The sequence below is a fragment of the Drosophila eugracilis genome, unplaced genomic scaffold, assembly GCF_018153835.1.
Source record: "Drosophila eugracilis isolate 14026-0451.02 unplaced genomic scaffold, ASM1815383v1 contig_75, whole genome shotgun sequence".
NCBI classification, from domain to species: Eukaryota; Metazoa; Arthropoda; class Insecta; order Diptera; family Drosophilidae; genus Drosophila; species Drosophila eugracilis.
This window is the reverse complement of record NW_024573645.1, coordinates 109,862-129,985: the sequence shown is the minus strand read 5'-3', so window position 1 is coordinate 129,985 and position 20,124 is coordinate 109,862. Positions and strand designations below refer to the sequence as shown.

General features: G+C 39.9%; 1 protein-coding gene across 1 annotated transcript in view; it reads right to left on the bottom strand.

The window, feature by feature from the left end:
- Window positions 1–20,124, bottom strand: part of LOC108117292 — a 35,016-nt gene that overhangs the window by 9,647 nt on the left and 5,245 nt on the right. The window contains exon 2 of the mRNA XM_017229648.2: window positions 6,327–7,204. Coding sequence (XP_017085137.2) covers window positions 6,327–6,627 — 301 coding nt within the window. The 5' untranslated portion in view covers window positions 6,628–7,204. The remainder of the gene's footprint in view (window positions 1–6,326; window positions 7,205–20,124) is intronic.

Below are 20,124 nucleotides of genomic sequence, written 5' to 3'. Positions count from 1 at the left end.
TCAATATCCGCTCGACTTAGGCTTGTTGCTTTTACTACAGTGCTCCTGCTGTTTCATCTTCATTTTCATCGACAGCTTCCTGTGTTGTGTTGTCTTCGTTTCATTTTATGTCGACTATTTTTTTTCGCACTCCAGCCTGTGCAGTTTGAGCCTGCGGCCATTTGCCTTTGGAAATTAGGCCGGGCTTAGCCTTACATCAAGCCTCCTCCCTCTGCAGTTGAAGTGCCTCCTGCAGGCTTTCACATGGACGGTGGCATATGGCAAATGCCAATGGTGAAAAAAAGAATGAAAATAGAATCCAAAGGCAGTGGCATCGATGATGAATTCTTGTCAGCAGTGATTTTGTCTGGCAACTGGCAAAAAGAACTTTATGGCCCTTCGATGGATTGCCAGGGATCTGTATAATCTTGGGGGCCCAGTCAGCCGGCACCGGCTTAGCCCGATTTGAAGCCAGAGAACGCGGCATGTCTTCACATAATGACCTTAAATTTTTCGATTGCCCTCAACGGGTTTATCTTCCTCTGCCCACTCAAATCATCTCGCCACCCCCTCACCACCACATCAACTTTTATGCAACTTTGCCAGGACAAAAGAGGCAACAAAAAAAGGGGAAAACGTTGTGGAAAAACGAGAGGAAAATTGTGAAATATGTGCAGCTGTGATCATAAAACGTTTATTGACTGCAAAATTCAATATATCATGCATTCACCATTATGACAATATGCAGTTGCACAAACACTCATATATTTGCGCAAGTATGCGTGTCTGCGTGCCAGGGGTGTTGTTATGAAGGGGGATGGAATTCTCTTTATCCTTTTTACGGAAAAGAAGGGAGCCCTTTGTAGAAAATGTCGGAAAATTCAATGGTACTTAATCAGAATGTGAAATAATTGTCTTTACCTCGATATCAGCGAATTAATCAATGGATTAGCACTTAAAACTGATTTAATAAGTATTTCACATAGTTTTTCAATGACTGCCTTTCACATAAAGTCTGTGGCTCATACCCCCTTGGCACTTTCCGTGACTACGCCCTTGGCATATGTAGAAAAACCCGCACACTCATAAACTTTTGCCACGGCACTCGCCCAGATTTAGTTACAAATGAGCGTGGTAAATGCAAGGGAATGGGTTTTAGAAGGAGGGTCCTTTGCCCTCCCACGCCCCCCTTCCCTATCTCAGGGCTGGAGTGTAAAGGCTAAGGGGGAAAGGAGAAACGGGAACAGCTGTTAGTAAACTAAAGCCAGACGAACTTTTCGCAGACATGCGAATTGGGGGCACTTGGAGTGAATGAAAATCGGTGGGAAAAGCGGGATTGTGCAAGCCATGTGATGAACTCACTTGCGATAATTTATGGGTAATATTTTTATTGTCATAAAGACAGGCAGACGCTAAGAACAAGAGAGAACGTTGAGAAGGCGAGATACGGGTTACTACCAAAACTAATTTAACTTATTGTCTGCTGGCTAAGCTTTTCAAGCGTTTTTTCCAAGGAGCTTTTTTAAAGAAAATATATTTCGAGTTTTAAAATATTTTGCAATTCAGTTTTCTGTTATTTTTCAAGGCTCCCGTTTTTCCCTTTTAAATATTTAATTTAAGTTTCCAACTTCTGTGTTCCTAGCTGCTCTGTCAATTTCTTTCTAACCAGAAAAAACTTCCCGCTCTTCTTTTTCTGTAGTAAAATTTGTTTATTTTTTGAGCTTCCAACAGCCAACGTCCAATAAATGTTTAAAAGTTAAACAATTTACGACGCCAAACACAATAACAAAATTTTACGCATGAATTCTTCATGTAATTACGCGTGGCCAAAAATGGACAAAATTAACAAAAATATAAATTGCGTGGTTGCACACACACACAAACAGGATCAAACAGATACAGACGCCTTTGGGCAAAATATATATATCTCTATATATATATCTTCATATTCTGTGGCATTTCATGATAATTAACGCAATATTTCAGCTCGCAAAATACTAAAAAGGACCAGCAATAACGTATAACTTTGGCAACGAGCAAAAAAATGTTCGCAATTATTTAGCATAATGCATAAGCAACTACAGCGGAATATATATATATATATATTAGACAGAGAGAGAGAGAGAGAGCATGGAAATATTTGCATAAATTTTCACAACCAAATTGGCGTTGAAATTACATTTGAAGTGGGTGGGAAAATGTTTTAGGGGATTGTGAGTGGTCGACGGTCAACGTTTTTGTAGACAAATTGGCGCTGTTACAGTTTTGAAAAGTTTCTGACATATTTCGCTTGGTCTACAGTCCACCAAAAAGTCTAACAGAGACAGTGCTACATAACTACGAGAAAGAGACAGAAACAGAGTGTCCAACCAGAGATAGACAAAGCCGGCATGATATAATTATGTGTTGAATTATGAATTGAAATGCTGAAAAGTTTTTTATAGTTTTTATGCGTTATGAAAACTTGCCATTCAACTAACATTTTTGGCCAACATTTATTGCTAATTCCTACAGTCCAGCTGTGTGTTGGTTTTGGTGTGTGTTTTAGTGGGGTTTAATGTACTCAAAGTCGTCAGGACAAATTATATTTTTAGGGACAGAAAAGGGTGTTTTTATCTGGAATGATGAGATGCTTAGATTGTGATTAATTATGAATCATAATGTGGACAATCTGTTGGGAATTGGCTGTGTTTGGCTTTAATCCGATTCTATATTTAACAAAGTTTATTTGCTGCATTGAAAAAGTCAAGGAAATAGACTTATAGATATTAAATTATTTTAAGAATAAGCCAGAATAACTTTTTATCATCTCGAAAAACACATTAATTATGAAATAATTCAACAAGCCAAGCAGATATTTTCTGTCTGCCCTGTTTTTCTGCTCTTTTTTTGTTACTTCAGGACCAGGACCGCCTTTCTTTTACAAAGGAATTTCTGCATTTGGCCAACAGTCATCAATAAGCTTGTCCCAGGACATGTGGCATCAGATTCGACTCCACATCTTTACGTCTTTGACTATATATACTCGTATAATACATAGGACTTTCATCTCCGACTTTTGAGCTTCGCATTTGCATGGCAAGGCCAATAAACATAAAAATGAATGTCAGCCATGTGGGTGGCCATTGTTGTTTGGGCCTGTAGGATGCCACTCCGAATGCCTCATATCATATCAATTCAATTATATTTTATGTCACACAGTTGGCGCAAAGAAAGGAAGCTACATGGTGCTACCATTATTGCTGACAATATAATAGTTGTTTTCTCCTCTTGTTGTGGTTTATTATTTTGTTCACACATGTCTAGCTTAATTCAATATAAGCACCTTGGCAGAGCCTTCAATCGATAATGGTTCTAACCGATTGGAATGATTCGCTTTTGTTTCTAGCTCGAGGCGTTGATTACTTTGGCTGGGTTTTGTGTAAAATTGATTTTGTGGCTAATTGCCCGACAGACACACTCACATTCATTCAGCTTCTTATTGGGGTAATCCCTTTAATTTATCCACACACACACACACACATGAACAAAGACAACAGCCAATCCGCAGGTGAGGTGCGTGTTTGGGTTCTGATAACAAATTGCAGCGTAGTTGTAGAGCGGTGATGAGCCAGAAATAAACCACCACACGAACCTTTTGTAATTAAATGTTGAAAGCAATTTCACGCCCAAAACCAATTCACGCAAGCCAAAACGGTGTGGGCCATGTCCCTGCTTTTGCCCAACTTTTCCTGCACGTGACTGCCCCTTTTGGTGTTTTGGTTTAAATAAATTTCCACAAAATGTTCGTAATTAATGCCCGAACCTGGCCAGGGGACTCTGTAAATCACTAGCTATCAATTTGTCTGATAAGCACTCAGCCAAAAGGGTTATATAATTACATTTCAGATTAAGTTTATATTTCGGAAACCGAATTAACGAGTTTGATGTGAAATATATGAATTCCTAAAAGGGATAATATGACTCTGTTTGTATTTTTGCAATTTAAATATTTAAAGGTTTTAGTTAGTGTTTTTAAATACTTCAAATACTGAAATTATTCTTTAAAATTCTTTATTTTTTGAGAATTTTTATCAAAATTTTAAAGTTTCTGTAAATATCTTCTTAACAGCATTTTTTTGACTGCGTGCATTTGCGGCCAACGCCATGTTGCACGCACAATCTGAGGGCTTTCAGGTTCCTTATCGACTCGCCGTGGCCATTGATTGCAGTTCATTAAGCACGCGCAGGCTCACGCACTTTCCTTTTCCTCTTATTTTCCACCACTGCTACCACCTAGTGGGGGTTACCTTTAACCACCTTGAGCAGCCACCCACTGCTTCACCTCATTTGGTCGACACCTGATGACTTGGCTCATTAGCTGGGCATCCCATTCGCACTTCGTGGCACTTGACCATGGCCAACTGGCCACGTTGAATGCCTTGAACTCCTCCATCTCTTCCCCTCGGCGCTGTGTGCATATATTTTCATAAAATCCCCATCTTCAAACCACTCACCTTTAGCCCCTGCCAACCCACTTCAGCCGAAAACCCCCTGCCGGATTCGGCATCTCGGGGCCATTATTGTTGATTGCTTATTCATGCATTCAGTCATTTATTCATATGCCCGAATCTTGGGCGTTGAGCACTTTGCTTGTTTGCCTTGTTATCAAAATGAAAGTTTTCCGCTTCTGGTTTTAGCCTTCCCTCTCTCCGTTCTATCCCATTTTCCATTCCTTAGGCCTCATTCCCTCTCCGAAAACTAGCCAAAATTAATTGCACTGCCCGGACGCCTGGCTGTTTATATTTTAAATTAATTATAAATATTTATTTATCCTGATTAGTTAAGTGGGCGGTCGGTCGGTCGGTCGGTCTGCCTCTCTGTTTTCAGGCGGTGGCTTAACCAAATTGATTTCGGTTTATTTTAGCATTGGCCAGCGCTTTTGCAGAGCCATCGATTACAAAGCGATGGCTTTAAAGCCATCCAACCATCCAATCAGCCAGCGGCAATGGAAACTCAATTGCACGCTGTCCATTACTCTTGGTTCACACTGAGCGGGAAAATAGGGAAATTCTGTACTAAACTAATTGGTAATTCGATCTGCGATTATGCTTAATGAATATTAAGTTTCTGGTAAATTGAAGGATTAACATTTTATAGATATTTTGAATGCATTCCATTTTTGGTTTACGATGTATTGATGGGTAAGTAATTTATAGTTTTTTTTCGAAGGAGTAAATCCTAATAATAATTAAAGTAAAGTCTTTGACTGATGAAGCTAGCGCATTAAATTTTATTCATTAATTTACATGTAACTTTATCTTTAAATCTTTGCTTCAAATTAGCCCAATTTTCTCTCCATGTACTACCATATGACTGTGGTGCCTTGCTAACCGGATTCATTTTTCCCATCCTGCTGTCTGCTGGCTCCTCTTTGTGGTTTTCTATAATTGATGGCAGCATCAATTCCAAACGAAATAATCAAGCCATACAGGAGCCAAGAGGGAGAGAAAAAGCTGGCCACGAAAAAAGCAAAGCAAACCAGAGCCAGCCGAGCCACAAGTGTACGGTATAGTACGGTACAGTACAGAACATACGAGTATGGACGTTGCACGTACCCCGATTTGCCATGTTCCGTCTTCTTCGCTGCATACTTTCCTGGGCCAAAGTTAATTTCAGGTTTAAGTGGCAGCAACTGCAGCTGCTGCAGTCGAATTATTGAAGGCAGCAAAAAGCGAAAGGGATGGATATGGGGGAGTGAGGGTTGGCCAAAAACGTTTAAATGAAAAACACGAGTCAATTTATATTGCGCTGACGTACCGCCCCTTTACCCCCCTCGGTTACCATTTAATCTTCTTCCATTTCTTGGCGCTATTTTCAAATGTTTTTCTTTGCTGTTTAGCCATTTTTTGCTGCTGTGGCAGTTGTAGCGAAAAAACAGGACCCAAAAACCAAGCGTTGTGTGTTGGTTTCCTTTTTTTTTGGCTGGCCATGTGTGTTTGTCTCTCTGTGTGATTTTATTTTTGTTTTCTTTTTTTGGCTAAAGCTGTACAGAAATCTGCACAAAAATGCACGGAAATTCATCTTGATTTGTGTTGAGCGTTTTTATTTATTTTTTTCCGACTCTCCCCCTGTATATCTTATTCAAGGGCTAAAACTGCAGCAGTTTTTTTCATTCAGCACATCTCTATATCACTTTGGTTTGGCGGTTTGTCTTCTCTACTTTATCCCCGGGTTCTATGTTCTTTTTTTTGCCGTACAAGTTTTGCCCCTTGGGCGTGGCGCACTAAATCAGAGACATTTAAGCGCGTTTTGTTAAAAGTCACTTACTGCACTCGACCATGGCTCATTTGCCGGTTTCTACTTACCACAGAAAAGGCACAGTAGCAATAGCCATTGCAGGATGTTGCCGCTGTAATAGTTGCAACTATTGTTGCTGCTGCTGCTGCTGTTTTTGCTGCTGCGGGTGATTTTTGTGCGACAGCAACACCTACGCACTGCTGTTGTCGCGATGTCTGCTGATGATGGCAACATGTGACTTTGCATTTCCGCGTTTTCCAACTTGCCACAGTTGCAAGTTGCTGGTGTTTCTGCTCCTGCTCCTGCTCTTCCTCTTGCTGTTGCTAGCACTCTGAGTGATGTGCTAAAAGTTGATAGTGTCTGCCACATTGTCAACGCTCTTAGACACTAATTAAGTGCGAAACGAATGTCTGCTTGTCCCGGCAAATCCTTGCTAAATTATGCTAATTTATATTATTCCTGAAGTCTTTCAGTGTCCGAAATTCCTTTTCGTAATTTATTCTAATTTATTTTCCAAAATATCTCTCAGAGTTGGCACACACTTTGTTACGTATTTCGATTTGTTTTGTTTTCTTGTTTATTTTCAATTTAAACTTTGCACGTTATCTTCGTCACTGTTTCGTTCTCTTTCGCCTTGAGATTTTCTATCTCATTCATTGCCGCGATGCGAACGCGTCACGCAATCGTCAGAATTGCGACTGAATGCTCGAATGTTGCTGCTGTCAGTTGATGTTGCTGTTGTCGCTGCTGCTGGTGCTGCTGCTGCCAATGCTGCTACTGCTGCTGCTGCTGATGGTGGTGGTGTCTGTCGGCAACATGTTGCCTGGAAAAAGTCGTTGGCAATGTCTTGCAGTTGTTCTTCCGCGAAAATGTTTGTCTTTCTGACGTTTATGGGCGATTTTAGTACGCCTTCTAATTACTTCATATGCCGCTTCCAGCTTGCGCCCTGCAATATATGAGAAAGAAGGAAAACGGCAGAAAATGCCTCAATTAGTTGTTGACACAGGCTGAAATATTAATTTTATTGCTGTCTCGTAAAGTGTACAAAGTTCCAAATAAAAATTCCAGCGTTCATCACGTGCCGCAACCGTTATCGGGATTGATTTATGCGTTCAGGGACCCGAGATAGGAAGTATCAATGCCCCTTGCCCCATGCCCCATGCCCCATGCCACATTGCCCAGTGACCTTTCTCAAAATCGCTCGTGGGCACAAAAATGCGACCCAGGGACTAATTAGCAGGCCATCCACTCGAAGGGATCCAATTTGGATTTGGTTATTTCATCGGCCAGTCGGCCAGCAATCGGGTTTTGCATTATTTACGACTTTCCCCCAAATGCTCAATTATGCGCTTCGTTGCAGGAAACCGCACATTTGCCGCCAGTCCTTCAAACTACGAGGGTATGCCCCATAAAAAAGAAGAGTTCTGCTCCTCTCCGCTTCCTGTTTTGGCATTGTTCAGCAATTGCTTCCTAAACAAAGAAGGGTGATTGGTTCTGGCAGCACATGGAGAAATATGTCACCAAAAATGGTTTAGAATGGTTATAGAAACATGGCTTAAAAACTATTCGTTAAGGAATTTATTTTAATTAATAAACAAAAACAGATTAAAGTTGAAAAGCAATTTTAAGTAGTAATAAAAGCAAGATAAGGACTTCAAAAATTTCAGATAACTTGACAAACTAATCTGTTTTCTTTCATTTCTTACTTCCCTTGCATTCCCCTTAATTTTCCCTCAGTGTATGCAAAGTTTGGCTAATTGCTGGGGCAGCATCAGCATTGTTCCATGCATTTCCAGCTGACAGAAAATCGTGCGCTGAAACCAAAAATCACTTCCGCTTGGTCATCGATTGTTGGGTTGGGGGGAGAGAGATTGGGGAAGTAGTGGGTTAAGCGTAGTGGTGGGTTAAAGGGGGATAAAGGCCTGCACTTCACACATCATTTCCTCTGCTCAACATTTATTATGCCATTTGCGTGAGACCGAATTGTCACAATTAGTCGGCAGGCGAGTGGAAAAGGGATAGATGCTGCAGCGCTATATATAGACCTATCCCTCTGATTTTTCCCCTCGATTTTTCCACTGCTTTTCCCCCTTGCTTTCACCGATATTGAAGTGCCTGCCCTACACGATTCATTTATAATATTTTGTCATTGTCTGGACCGGCGTTTGCTGCATTTTATTAATTTGTTTGTCATATTTTCACGTTTGTTTATTGATTAAAATGTGTGCACAGGCGTCTGACAATTTTTTTTAAGGGGAAGAGGGAGATTTTAAGTCTGCAGCCAGCCGTTGTTGTTGTTGTTGTTGTATCTGCGGTTCTGACTGCTGCTGTAAACATGTGTTGCCGGCAACATTATCACTGCTGTTGCATTGTTATTTTTATTCCCCGTGTCTGTTGCCTCAGCGGCCGCCGCCCGCCCTTCTCAGATCCCCCTCTATCATACTTCTGTTGGCTGTCTGGTATTTTAAATAAAACATCATTTTTTGTAATTGTTGGCTCGGAGTGAAACATTCTATTGCCCCATCGTGTTTCCAACCCCCAACACCCCACTACAGTTCTTTTGTTTACCTAGGCTAGCTACTGTTGCAAACATTTCCCTCCAGCTTTTCCCCCTCCAGCTTTTCCCTGTTTGTTTGTACAAATTATTATGAATGATAATTTTGTCTGTCGCATTTTTCATGCATTTTTCCCCACTCTGACGCTTTTATGGCCTGTATTGTTTTTTTTATATGCCTGTGGCTTTGTTTTATGAATTTTATAATTAATTGTGTTTGACATATTTTATATCCTTGTGTTGCTTTTGTCTTTTTTTGTTCCATCTGCTTTTACTTTTGATTGATTTTGCCTAATTTTTGGCCATTTATCATAATTTTAAGGATATATGGAAAGGGTATCAAATTTTGCAATTTATTTTTGATATTTAAATTAAAAGTTAAAAAGGGGCCATAAAATAATTGCGGTCACCTTTTATAATTTCTGTCATTGCCAGTGTATTTAATTATAATAATTTTAATTGCTTTTTATTGACCATTAATTGTGTAATAAATTGTATGTCAAAATGCGATCCTATTTGTTTGAGAATAATAAATTACCAAATTAAAGGACAGCATTTTCCTTCCTTAAGAGAATGAATGTCTCCTCCATTTATTTTCCACAAAAAGGTAAAAAAAAAAGAAACCGAAACGAAGAAAATCTTTTCCTTCGTCTAATTTTCCGCTTCTCCTTTGTCAACGTATTTAATTCTATTCATTTTAATTAGCTTTGATACACTTTTTGAGTTTAACCTTTGCAGCCCCAACGAAAGCACTCATTGTCAGGCCGAAAAACATTTGTATTGTAATTGTCATTTGGGGGCCAAGTGAATTTCCACATATGTAACTGTAACTGTAACTGTAACTGTAACTGTAACTGTAGCTTGTCGCTGGCATATTTTGGCCAAGAAGACAAATGACAAAAGACAATTAGCTAACTGAAGGCAGGAAGCCTCTTAGACATTTTGCCATTGCGAGTTGGTTTTAATTAAAAGCAGATTAGCATTGCGCGTGCAGCGAATTTGCGTGGGAAAAGCCCAGGCCAGCCACCCACTTTCCACGAAACTGATTGTTCCAACCACCTCCAGCCGCATTTTCCGACTTTTTCGGTATGCTATAGTATAGGATGGGCTGGGCACTCAAACTCACTGGCTTGTTACGCCATTTCAGCCATCTCAGGCGCATTTGTCTGGAGACATTGACAATGACAGCGGCTCAAGAGTTGGGCCATGTATACACTCTCCATATATATCAGAGTGTGTGTGTGTGTGTGCTTGTGTGGGGTTAACTGTCTCAGACAATTGCCGGAATAAAGCCAACGCCATTTCAAGTGCCTGCTTCTGGGCTCCTTTACATTCTCACTCCTGCCACCGCGGCTCTCTCGTTACTTTTAATTCCAGTGCTTGAATGGAACATTTTTATGCACACTTTCCGCATGTAACACAATTTGAATGAAGGACAAGGAAGAAAGGGAGGGCACTGAAAGAAAGTTGGTGGCAAATGCGCGACATATATCCAGATGCACTGCAAATTACAGTTTACTCAGCTTAACAATAAAGTAGCAACTTAATGGTAAGAAGATATAGGATTTTCCTAACTTCGATTTAGCTGCTTTAAGTTTTAAATACAGTAATTTGGAATCCAACCTATTTATTCACCAATTCAACGGAAGATTAATCAACTACCCTTTCTACCCACAAAATACAATTAAATATAATTGGTTTTAAAGGTCCTAATCCTCATTGGTTGCAGGTAATGGAAATTATTCCTTTTGCTGTGAAGACACCTCTATCTGTTTTAATCGATTTTGTGGTTAATTTTAGGCCAACCTCAAAACAAATGCATATCAATATGAAATGATTAGTAATAAGCGAATTATTAGAGCCTTCCTTCGGGTCAATTACTGTGATTGATCCCAGCAATCAAGTCAATGAACCGACCATTTAGCTATGACAGTCATGTTCAGTCTTTAAAGGCTAAACTAAAGGAGGAACTAAAAGGTTTTAAGTTACTATAAGCTTAACGATTTACAAGCAGTTACAAGCAGCTTAATTTTTAAAGTAAAAATATGGTTCTATTTTTAAAACATTTCTTTAGTACTATTTCCGTTCAGTGTACGACTACTTCTTGTTACTCGCCACATCAGTCACCGCTCACTTGACACATTTCGCCTGCCATGACGCAATTGGCACGAAGACATGCCCAGCACATGGGCAATAAAAGTTGCCGGCAACTCCAGTTGTTGCTGTTCCTGATGTTGCTTCTGCTTCTGTTGCTGCTGTTGCTTCTGCTGTTGATGACTTAAAAATAGCTACAAGTTTTTCACACCAAATTGCCAGAGCATCGTCGGCCGCCAACAAATTGAAATGTTGATTTCAAAGTTTCGGGTCTCCAAAACGGGCCATCAGCTGTCAGGTGAGCATGAGATCCAGATGGGTGAAAGTCCCTTGGATTGTCATAAATCTGTCGCTGCAGTCGATGACATTGATCCAGGAGTGGGGTGGAATGGGGTGTGGGTGGTGCAGTAACGTTGATGTGATGTTATCAGCGGTGCAGCGGCATTAAGTCAGCGGCTGGCTCTTCTTGTTGCCGGCGGGTGGAACATTTAATTGCCAGCTCGCTGTGTTTGCACCAAGTCAAAGATTTTCACATCAGCTTAATTACGGCGACAGACAAGTTTAACCATTGATTACCAATGGTAGAAAAGAAGCACGTGCCCTTAACCCATTAATTAACTTAGTTTAAAACATATTAATTACTTGACATAATTTTTTATCATTATGCACTTTGAAAGTTCAAATAAATTCATGAATAAGAGAAAGTCTTTGCAATCAATAAAAAATGTTTCTTTATATAATTTTTGATGGATTTCGTTTTAATCCCAAAAGAATCATGAAAAATATAAATACATACAAATTTAAATAATTTAATTAGTTGTTTCCATTAATTTGTTAACCGATTGTTGAATTTAAATGACTTTGAAATCAAAATGGATTCCTCTAGAATTTATCATAAGACTTATCGTGAAAACAAGATTGCATTTTCTACTTTCAACGAAGAAAACCCCATAAGATAACTTATTAAGACTTCCTTCCGATTAAATAGTTAATCAGACGTTGCATTTCTCCACTCCTTAAGCTCAACTTAATGGGTTAAACGAAGGGGCAGAATCAGCAATTTTGTGGCGTCAATGGAGCAGGCGAAGCAGTATCAGCCCGTTGGCTGCAATTTGCAGCACTTAATTGCCGCAGAAATCGCATAAATGCGCTTTTATTAAATACGCTTTAAAATTGATTTTGCACGCCCCATGATCGGCATGTGGTTAACCCCCTACCACCCCTCGCCGGCCATAATTTAACCCTCTTCATGTGGCAACATTCCCACATTTGCGGTTCAGTCTGCCGTCGAGCCTTTTGCATGAATGGCCTTTATTCATAATCATATTTTGTAAATTCATACGCATTTATTTTTGTTTTCGCCTCTCTGCGTATTTTTCGCTTTTTTTCCGCTGATTTTTCGCTGGCAACTTGACTTTGAATCTTTGCACTGCCGCCTGGCTTCTGTTTTCACTTTTGATGCCCCGCGAATTAATTAAAAGCACCGCCTCCCGCCTCTTGCCACGCCTCGAAAGTTAAGAGAACAGCGTGGATTGTTGTTTGCGGCTGCCACGCCCATTTTAGCATTAAATCCGCGATTCGCCGAGCGTGCGAAATTTATAAATGGGGGGCAAAGAAGAGAGACAGCTGAAGTGCTAAAGAACTTTTGAGTTATTCTACGGTTTTTGGCGTAGCTTGAGTGGCAAATAGGATTGCAATGGGTCTTCAGGCTATCCTCATCGTCTGACCATCAAAATTTTAGGAACTGATTCCTGAAACTCTCTGTTAGCCCTGACCCCCAGCTAATAACATTTGGCCTTTTCCTTTCCCTTTTTTTTTACTTTGATTTTTGTTTCCTTCTTTGGCCAAATCTCACACAAAATCCAATTACGTAACGAGAAGGAAACCCCCGACTAAGGTCGAATTTTACCCAAACACACAAACACACACACACACTCGCACACAAAGCACTTGAAATCCAATTTTCATAATAAGCATGGAGAAAAAAGAGGAGGACTAACGGATGCGAATTTAATAATAATATAATTTCGGCACAATTATCTCAACAAATTAAGCCAAACCGCCGAGCTGTTCAGTTCAAGTGAGCAGATCTAACAGAGACCTCCTCCCTGCTGTTTTTGTTGTACACTTCTGGCTGGTTTTTCTGGATGGTTGGGGGTGGTCGGTCCTACTGACTCCTTTTTGACCCACAACGACAGCTCATTTTGCGGGCACATGGGCCTGAGGTCGGGCCCTCGTTCTATGTAATTAAATTGAAATTTCAATATTGCGAGTGGCCTGAAAACGCCCACCCACCAAGCAGGAAAGGGAAGAAGCTGGTGGTGCCAAGGACCAAGTACCCGGAGGAACAGCCTCACAGTGCCACACAGAGAACCAACCAACCAGCTGTCGACGTCGGCGCGTTCAGCGAAACTCGGCTGATTTATAAGCCGTGGCCAAAAATGCTCCAAAATTAAAGTGTAATTTATGTGGCAGCCTCTCGCATATCCTGCGGATCCTGTTTATCCGCCAAGTGCGTGAGTTGGCCGCTGCTAGGCGACCTTGCCAGTCGACTTACAGACCTAGTAAAGGCACACACGTGAAAAAATTGTTTATTTAAATATTTTTGGAAAGGAGAAGGGATTCTTCCATGCATTATTAAGATTAAAAACTAAGAGAATAATCACTTTTCGATATAAAATAAACTTCAAAAACAAAAACACTTTAAAAATTGATAAAATATATTGAATTTCAAGTATTTAATCTAAAATCTTAATAAAAACAAGAATAAAATCAATTCCTCAGATACTTGAACTACATTTTAGTTAGTCATTTTTTTTCACACTGCACGAATCAGCGATGTATGTGAAAAAATGAAAATACTTGGTTGGCTTAATGTTGCCTGGCCAACTTTGACCCGCCAGCACTTCACCTGGCAAAAAAGCCACCCCCAAAAGCCCCTCAACCCACCAACTACCACCCACCCGAAAAGACCCCACCCATACGCAAAGTGTTAATGTGTTTATGGGGCTGGTGACTTCGCCATACGTCCATGGACCTCTGAAGCCCCTTTCCTGCCAGCTTCCCGCTGCACGGCTTCGAGTGTCCTTTGCTCTTTTGCGCCGTTTGCCACTTGAGTTATTTAAATTGCGTAAGTGGAGCTGGCAGCGGGCAGCGGGCAGAGGGGCCAGAAGAAGATGAAAAAAAAAGATTGATAAAATATGTTAATTGCGCCTGTTGTGCCGTGGGCCAAGTATCTGCAGCCGAGGCGGCTGTTCTTGCATGAAATTGTCGCCAACAATGCTGAAAAGTTAATTTTCTTGGCATTCTGTTTCGTGAATTTAAGGCGTTTTAATTATGTTTATTGCATGCCTCGGCACTCCACTTCGAACTGGCGTTGCCATGGGTGTTTTCCCTTTGGGCTGCCAGTAGGAGTCGGCAATCTAGCAACTGGGAGAAGTATGGAGTGTATCAATGGGTTTCCCATTGGGCTGCCCACCTGACCACCTAATTAACTCAATTTGCAGCGATAGATGCCACTTTCAATCGCAATCACGCAACGCTGTTTTGCGGTTTGTATTCAATGAACCCACTAAACTGGAATTCTAATCAACTGGATCGCTTATATGTAAACTATTTTACACTATTCTTTTATATATTTTTGTAAGTAATTTTAGATGAAAAATATTCAGAAAAAAACTTTAACCATCTTGTTAATTCCCTCAAAATGGCAAATTAGAAATCCACTAAGCCTTGGCAAGTCAATCGACCACAAACGGGTTAGAAAACATTACCAATTCGATTGAATTTCTCCCAACTGAGCATTGGAAACCGCAAATATCTGTGAGATATCGAATTCACTGACCAAAAGTGTGGAAAAGTCTGGGCTTAGTCCACAATTATCTGCCGATGGATAGAGTTATGCCCGAAATTTAATGAGCAATTGTTGGCAAACAGCAAGCACAGCGGGATTTTAGATGTAAATAGGTTTTTAGGAGGCTAGCAGAAACTATCCCCCAAAAACTAGACCAAGCCACACAGAAAACCGAAAACCAGGAAACAAACAAAGTTTGCCGCCCACCTGCTGAGCTGATTGTTCCAAATAACCAGCAATTATTTCAATTATAACTCGCACTCAGCACGGCTGGTGGTGGCTGAGTAATTCGTCGGCAGAAACCGCCAGCAATTCTCATTGCCTTGCCTTACAACATAATTGGTTCGCCTTGTTGTCTAGTTCAGGCCGTTTTGTTTACCAAGGAAGTTTCGGGTCTAAACTTGCTGATGGTAGGTTCCCAGAAGCAGCACTTTCATGAGTGGGTTTAGCTGTTAGTTTAGCTTGGAAAGCATCAACAGCTCACTTAGAGTAAAACTAGCTTGGAGACGAAATTTCTTCTTAAATTTATAAAAAATGAAATAAGATAATGAGTAGTCATTCAAAATTGAAACATTGCATTACATTCTTTAGAACGAAAGTCAAATTTTCTTTAAGATATTTCAGATCTACAGCAAATCTGTAGATTCCCTTTATTAATCCTATAAATGTTGATTTTGCTAAGTGCAGCATTTACACAAAATCAACAATTTAAATATAGTAGCAGCAAATACGTTTGGACCTCGTTCACGCTTGACCCACAATCAACACATTGCTTAGTTTAACCTTTGACTTCGGCACATACAAACATACGCATTGGAGTCCTTTTCGGTTGAGAAGTCCTGCCTCTGCCTGGTGCCCTGTTATTGGCAGCCAATCGAAGGCAACAGACCTTCTCCCCTTCTGGACGGCAATTATTCGTGAGGTTTGCATCTGTTATGCTTGGTTTGGGTCCCTAAAAACCGAGGGTTACATAATCAAAAGCCAGGCGGCTGGGGCAACAAAAACAAGTAACCGATTCGGGGCATCTTTTATGTAGCCTGACTTTTGCCAGCGATCCGAAGCAGACCAAAAATAAAACTTCCGAAATGTTGTTTTTCTGTGTGTGAGTGTGTGTTTGGGTGTGTGTATAGAGCTTTCTATTCACGTGGGTTTAGTACAGCAGGGGGTGAAATAGTGGTTTGAAAATGATGTTTTGAGAAAATTTGAAAGATATTTGAAAAATTAAAAAATTCTCTTCGTTTTCTCTTCATTTATGACTATTGCTGGAATAGTTTTAAGATCAGCATATTACTTATTTAAAGATCTTTCCTTAATACTAAACTTTATCCAAAATACCCAATAGTACTATCTTAATGACCCCAACTGTATATGCTTTTGTGGGTGGAAGTGCGTGTGTGCTAGTGGCTTGTATATATCCTTCCTGCTCCTTTCCTGGCGTCTTTGGCTTTTGTTGACTCAATTTCCGTATTTAATGACCCGTTGCCAAATATGCCTGAAATTTTCAAACCAATTCCAGCTGCTACACACGTACATATAGAATATCCGTATATCAGTGTGCATGTGTGTGTGTGTGTGTGTATGCATGTGGTTTCCTGATTGAGTTCAGCCAAAAATTCAGGGGCATTTTCCACTTTAAGACAGCACTCTTTCGGCCACTAAATCAAGATTAGCTCTAAAGGAAAATATGCAAGGGCTTATATAGGCTTGCCCGAAAATCATCAAAATATATTGCAGACGCTAATGATTTCGATTTCGCTGGCACTACCAAAAACGGCTGAAATAGCCATCAGTATTAAACGGACTTTCGGACGTGGAATGAAAACAAATAACCGAAATGCGATACGCAATTATAGCTTAATCCATGGCAATAATCAAATGCTATATAACCTCGTGAACAACAATAAGCAACATGTGTGTGTGTGTGTGTGTATGAGTGCGTGGGTGTCGCATTGCTTTTGATAATGGCGCATAAATGTTTTTTAACAACGCCAAACAAAGCCAATCACAAAAGCCCCACGGAACACCAAAACCAAACCGAAACGAAACGAAACGAATAACGAAAATCAAAGGGGAGTTTGAGGACTGCAAATTGTGGGAAAAGCATCATGGCAACAACAATAAACAACAATAAACACGCTTGTCGACCTTCACCAACCAAAACCAAGCATCCAACCACCTACCAACAACCCCATTTGACCATTTAATAGGGAATATATGGGATATATCCACAGAGGGAAAAACCAGAGTAATATTTATTCGGAATGTTTAAAAGGAATATTTTTTTTAGGAATTTTTTGGTTAAATAGTGAAGTAATAAAAACTAGTTAATAAAACAAAAAGATTAATTATCATATTGATTTATTGATATTGGCAACTGATCAAAGGTTGATTGAAAATATTTTCTAGAATATTTAATGACATATAGAAACTGCTATATCTAATCAGATATCTGTAACCTTTCTCACTGCCGAATCAAGTTGAGTGAGACAGCGAGTTTGGCATGCATGGGATGTCGTCGTCTTTTGTCCCTTGGTCGACTCTTGTTTTCAATCCTTTGCGCAAATAAAGTTTTTATGATGGCTATTTGTAACCTTTTTGGATTTACCATCCTCGCTGCCGCCGGTTTTCCGTACTCAATACGGCCTAATAGCGGTTTAGACCCTTTTCTTCCTACCCCCCAGCTTTGATTTAAAAATATGTTTTATCCCTCCAATCATTTAAAGGGAATGTGATTGTGCCCCGTTTGGCGACGACTTTGTTGGCAAATAATTTCCACCCGATAACGTTGTCATCGTTGTCTTCTGGTGGACTTTCGTTCGTCCTTTTGCATCCTTGCTCTGCATTCCTTTGACCAGTTACCAGTTTTTTTCCACTGACATTCGAGATGTCTGCAACGAGTGCATTTTCACGTTTTCTGAACGATTTAAATTGCAATTGGTATTTAATACTGCTTTTTCTGGTCATTAATTTCTACCTTCTGCTGTCTGAAATAATATTTGCACTGTGGCCACCCATTTGTGCATTTTTTTTTTAATATTTATTATGATGCTTAAATACATAATTATTTGGTATTAATTACTATTTATTTTTGTTTGGCTGTCTGGGCGCCCTGATTTATTTATTAATTAAATTCCATGGCAGTTGCGCATTTTAGTTGCTTGTTTGTTTTCGTAATATTTCAATTATGGGCTTACTTTTTCACTGACCATTGAGTATATGATTTCATGATTCATTTATTGTCAAAAAATATAACTCTTTGAGCAGTAATGTTTGCAATCCAACTTTTTATGCCTGCTCATAAATTAATTTTGTCCATTAAGCCAAGTTTTTTATATTCTACCGCCCATTGTCTAGGCCACCTACGTTCTTTTGAGAATGTCCAAAGCAAGATGATATCCTTAGAAATCGGCTAACAAAGGGAATTATGTGTTTATATGTGATAAATTCTTTATACGTAATACCCAAAAGTTTTTTGGCTGAATATACATAATTTGTGACGCTACATAAAAAGCGACATGTAAAACTACTAAAAAGTAAGTTGGCACGACAACAAGCTAACTAGAAGCGATGAAGTCGAAGCCAAATGAATGAATTGTTGTTAACTGGCATATCAAAATGTGTCAATAAAAAACCATAAAAATATGATTCAAGTCGTGCGTGATGAGCAGAGATCACAGCGTTTCCCCGCCTCCTCACCAAGTTTCTTATTTTGCTTCATCAACGACAACATGAGCATTATTGTCATTCGCATTTGAATCGTAAGAAAGTGTGTGTACCACAAAGGCACTGAGAGAAAGTTTAGTAATGAGAAGTTTTGGCATTGAATTTTTAGGAATATTCATTAACTTTCTTTCTGTCTTTCATTACCATGGGTTTTAATATGTTTTCTTTTCTAATAAGACTTTAAATATTTCTTAAGAACATTTCTTTTTTTACAGTGTACACATACTGTAGCGTGTTTGTCACACATATCCAATAAATTTACATTTTTATCGAAAAAGTTTCTCCCTGATGTTTTGCTGCTGCTGCCGCTCCACCAAAGCGGAAATATCAAAAATAAATCTCTGGCTTGTTTCCGTTGTTAGAATGCGAATAACAGCGTCTAACGCTTGTAATTGGCACACACAGATACAAACCAACACACACAGACACACATTTGAAACAAAAACATCAATTTGCGACTTTTAATGGCATCATCATTGACTCAATCAGCAGTGAAACTTTCATTTGCCACACATCCAATCTCTGTCAGAATCGAGGACGTAATACCAACGACAACAGCTCATCGTCTGCATCTCATGTTTTTCACATTTTCCCATCGTCTTTTTTTTGTTTTTAAAATTTTAGTCAATAGAAGGATCCCAATCAGTTGTGTTTTTAGCTTACATTTGTTATTTCTGTCTTGGCTAATGAAATTTCGCCGAACCCATTGTTTACCTGTCTGCCATGACCCAGACATTCTTTGTCGACTCTTCCCAATACAATGACCAAAAAAGGAACTTTTGTTCGATGGCAAATTAAATGATTTGTAGAAGTAGAAAGTTACCCTTTTGGAGGTCGCCAATAGCGGATATTTTACGACTCCCTTGTGGTGCTTACGAGAAGGGGAGAATTTGCTCAGCCTCTTGGGCAAGTTCTATTCTGTGGTCTCTCTATGATGGGAAAACGTGTACATCAGTGTTGTTTGGTAATGAATTCAAAATAAAGCAATCATCATATAGATTAATTTACTTAAAAAATATCTTCAAAAACACTAAAAAAGGTTCTATGAAACTGTTTTCCGACCAAGACACTTTCTACCAATCGCCAAATTCGCATCCCTTTCGCCCTTCGTCCAGTATTTTCTCTATTGGCCTTTAGAACTTTATTGCCCTTTGTCTTGGTGCTGTTGGAGCACGCTGCTTGTCACTGGCACTGCTCTTGCATTAGTCACACGGCTTGCCCTGTGTCCACTATACCACACTACACTACGATACCCATTACCCCCACCCGGGACACGACCATGCCCGACAGTGCCATTCATTTTGCCTGTCATTCGGCCATTCATTGCGGGAGAAACTCGCTCAGCGCGTCATGGAAACTGGCGTGAAAATGGTGTGGGGTGAAAACAGAAGAAAACCCTGTCTTATTGTTGTTATTTTGGTCCTTCTTCAAACACACTCCTTGCCTTTCATTCATTGCGTGGGCGTGAATGAGATGAGTGAGCCACACGAAATGGATAGCATCGGATGGGCGAGCAACTCTTTGGTGGCCAAGAATCTGTTGGCATTTGATGGATGGCGACAGCTGAGGTCAGCTTGGGAAAGAGTTGAACTTCAGACGGTGCAAATTGATGGAAATAAAAGACAGATTTTTGCTTTGAATA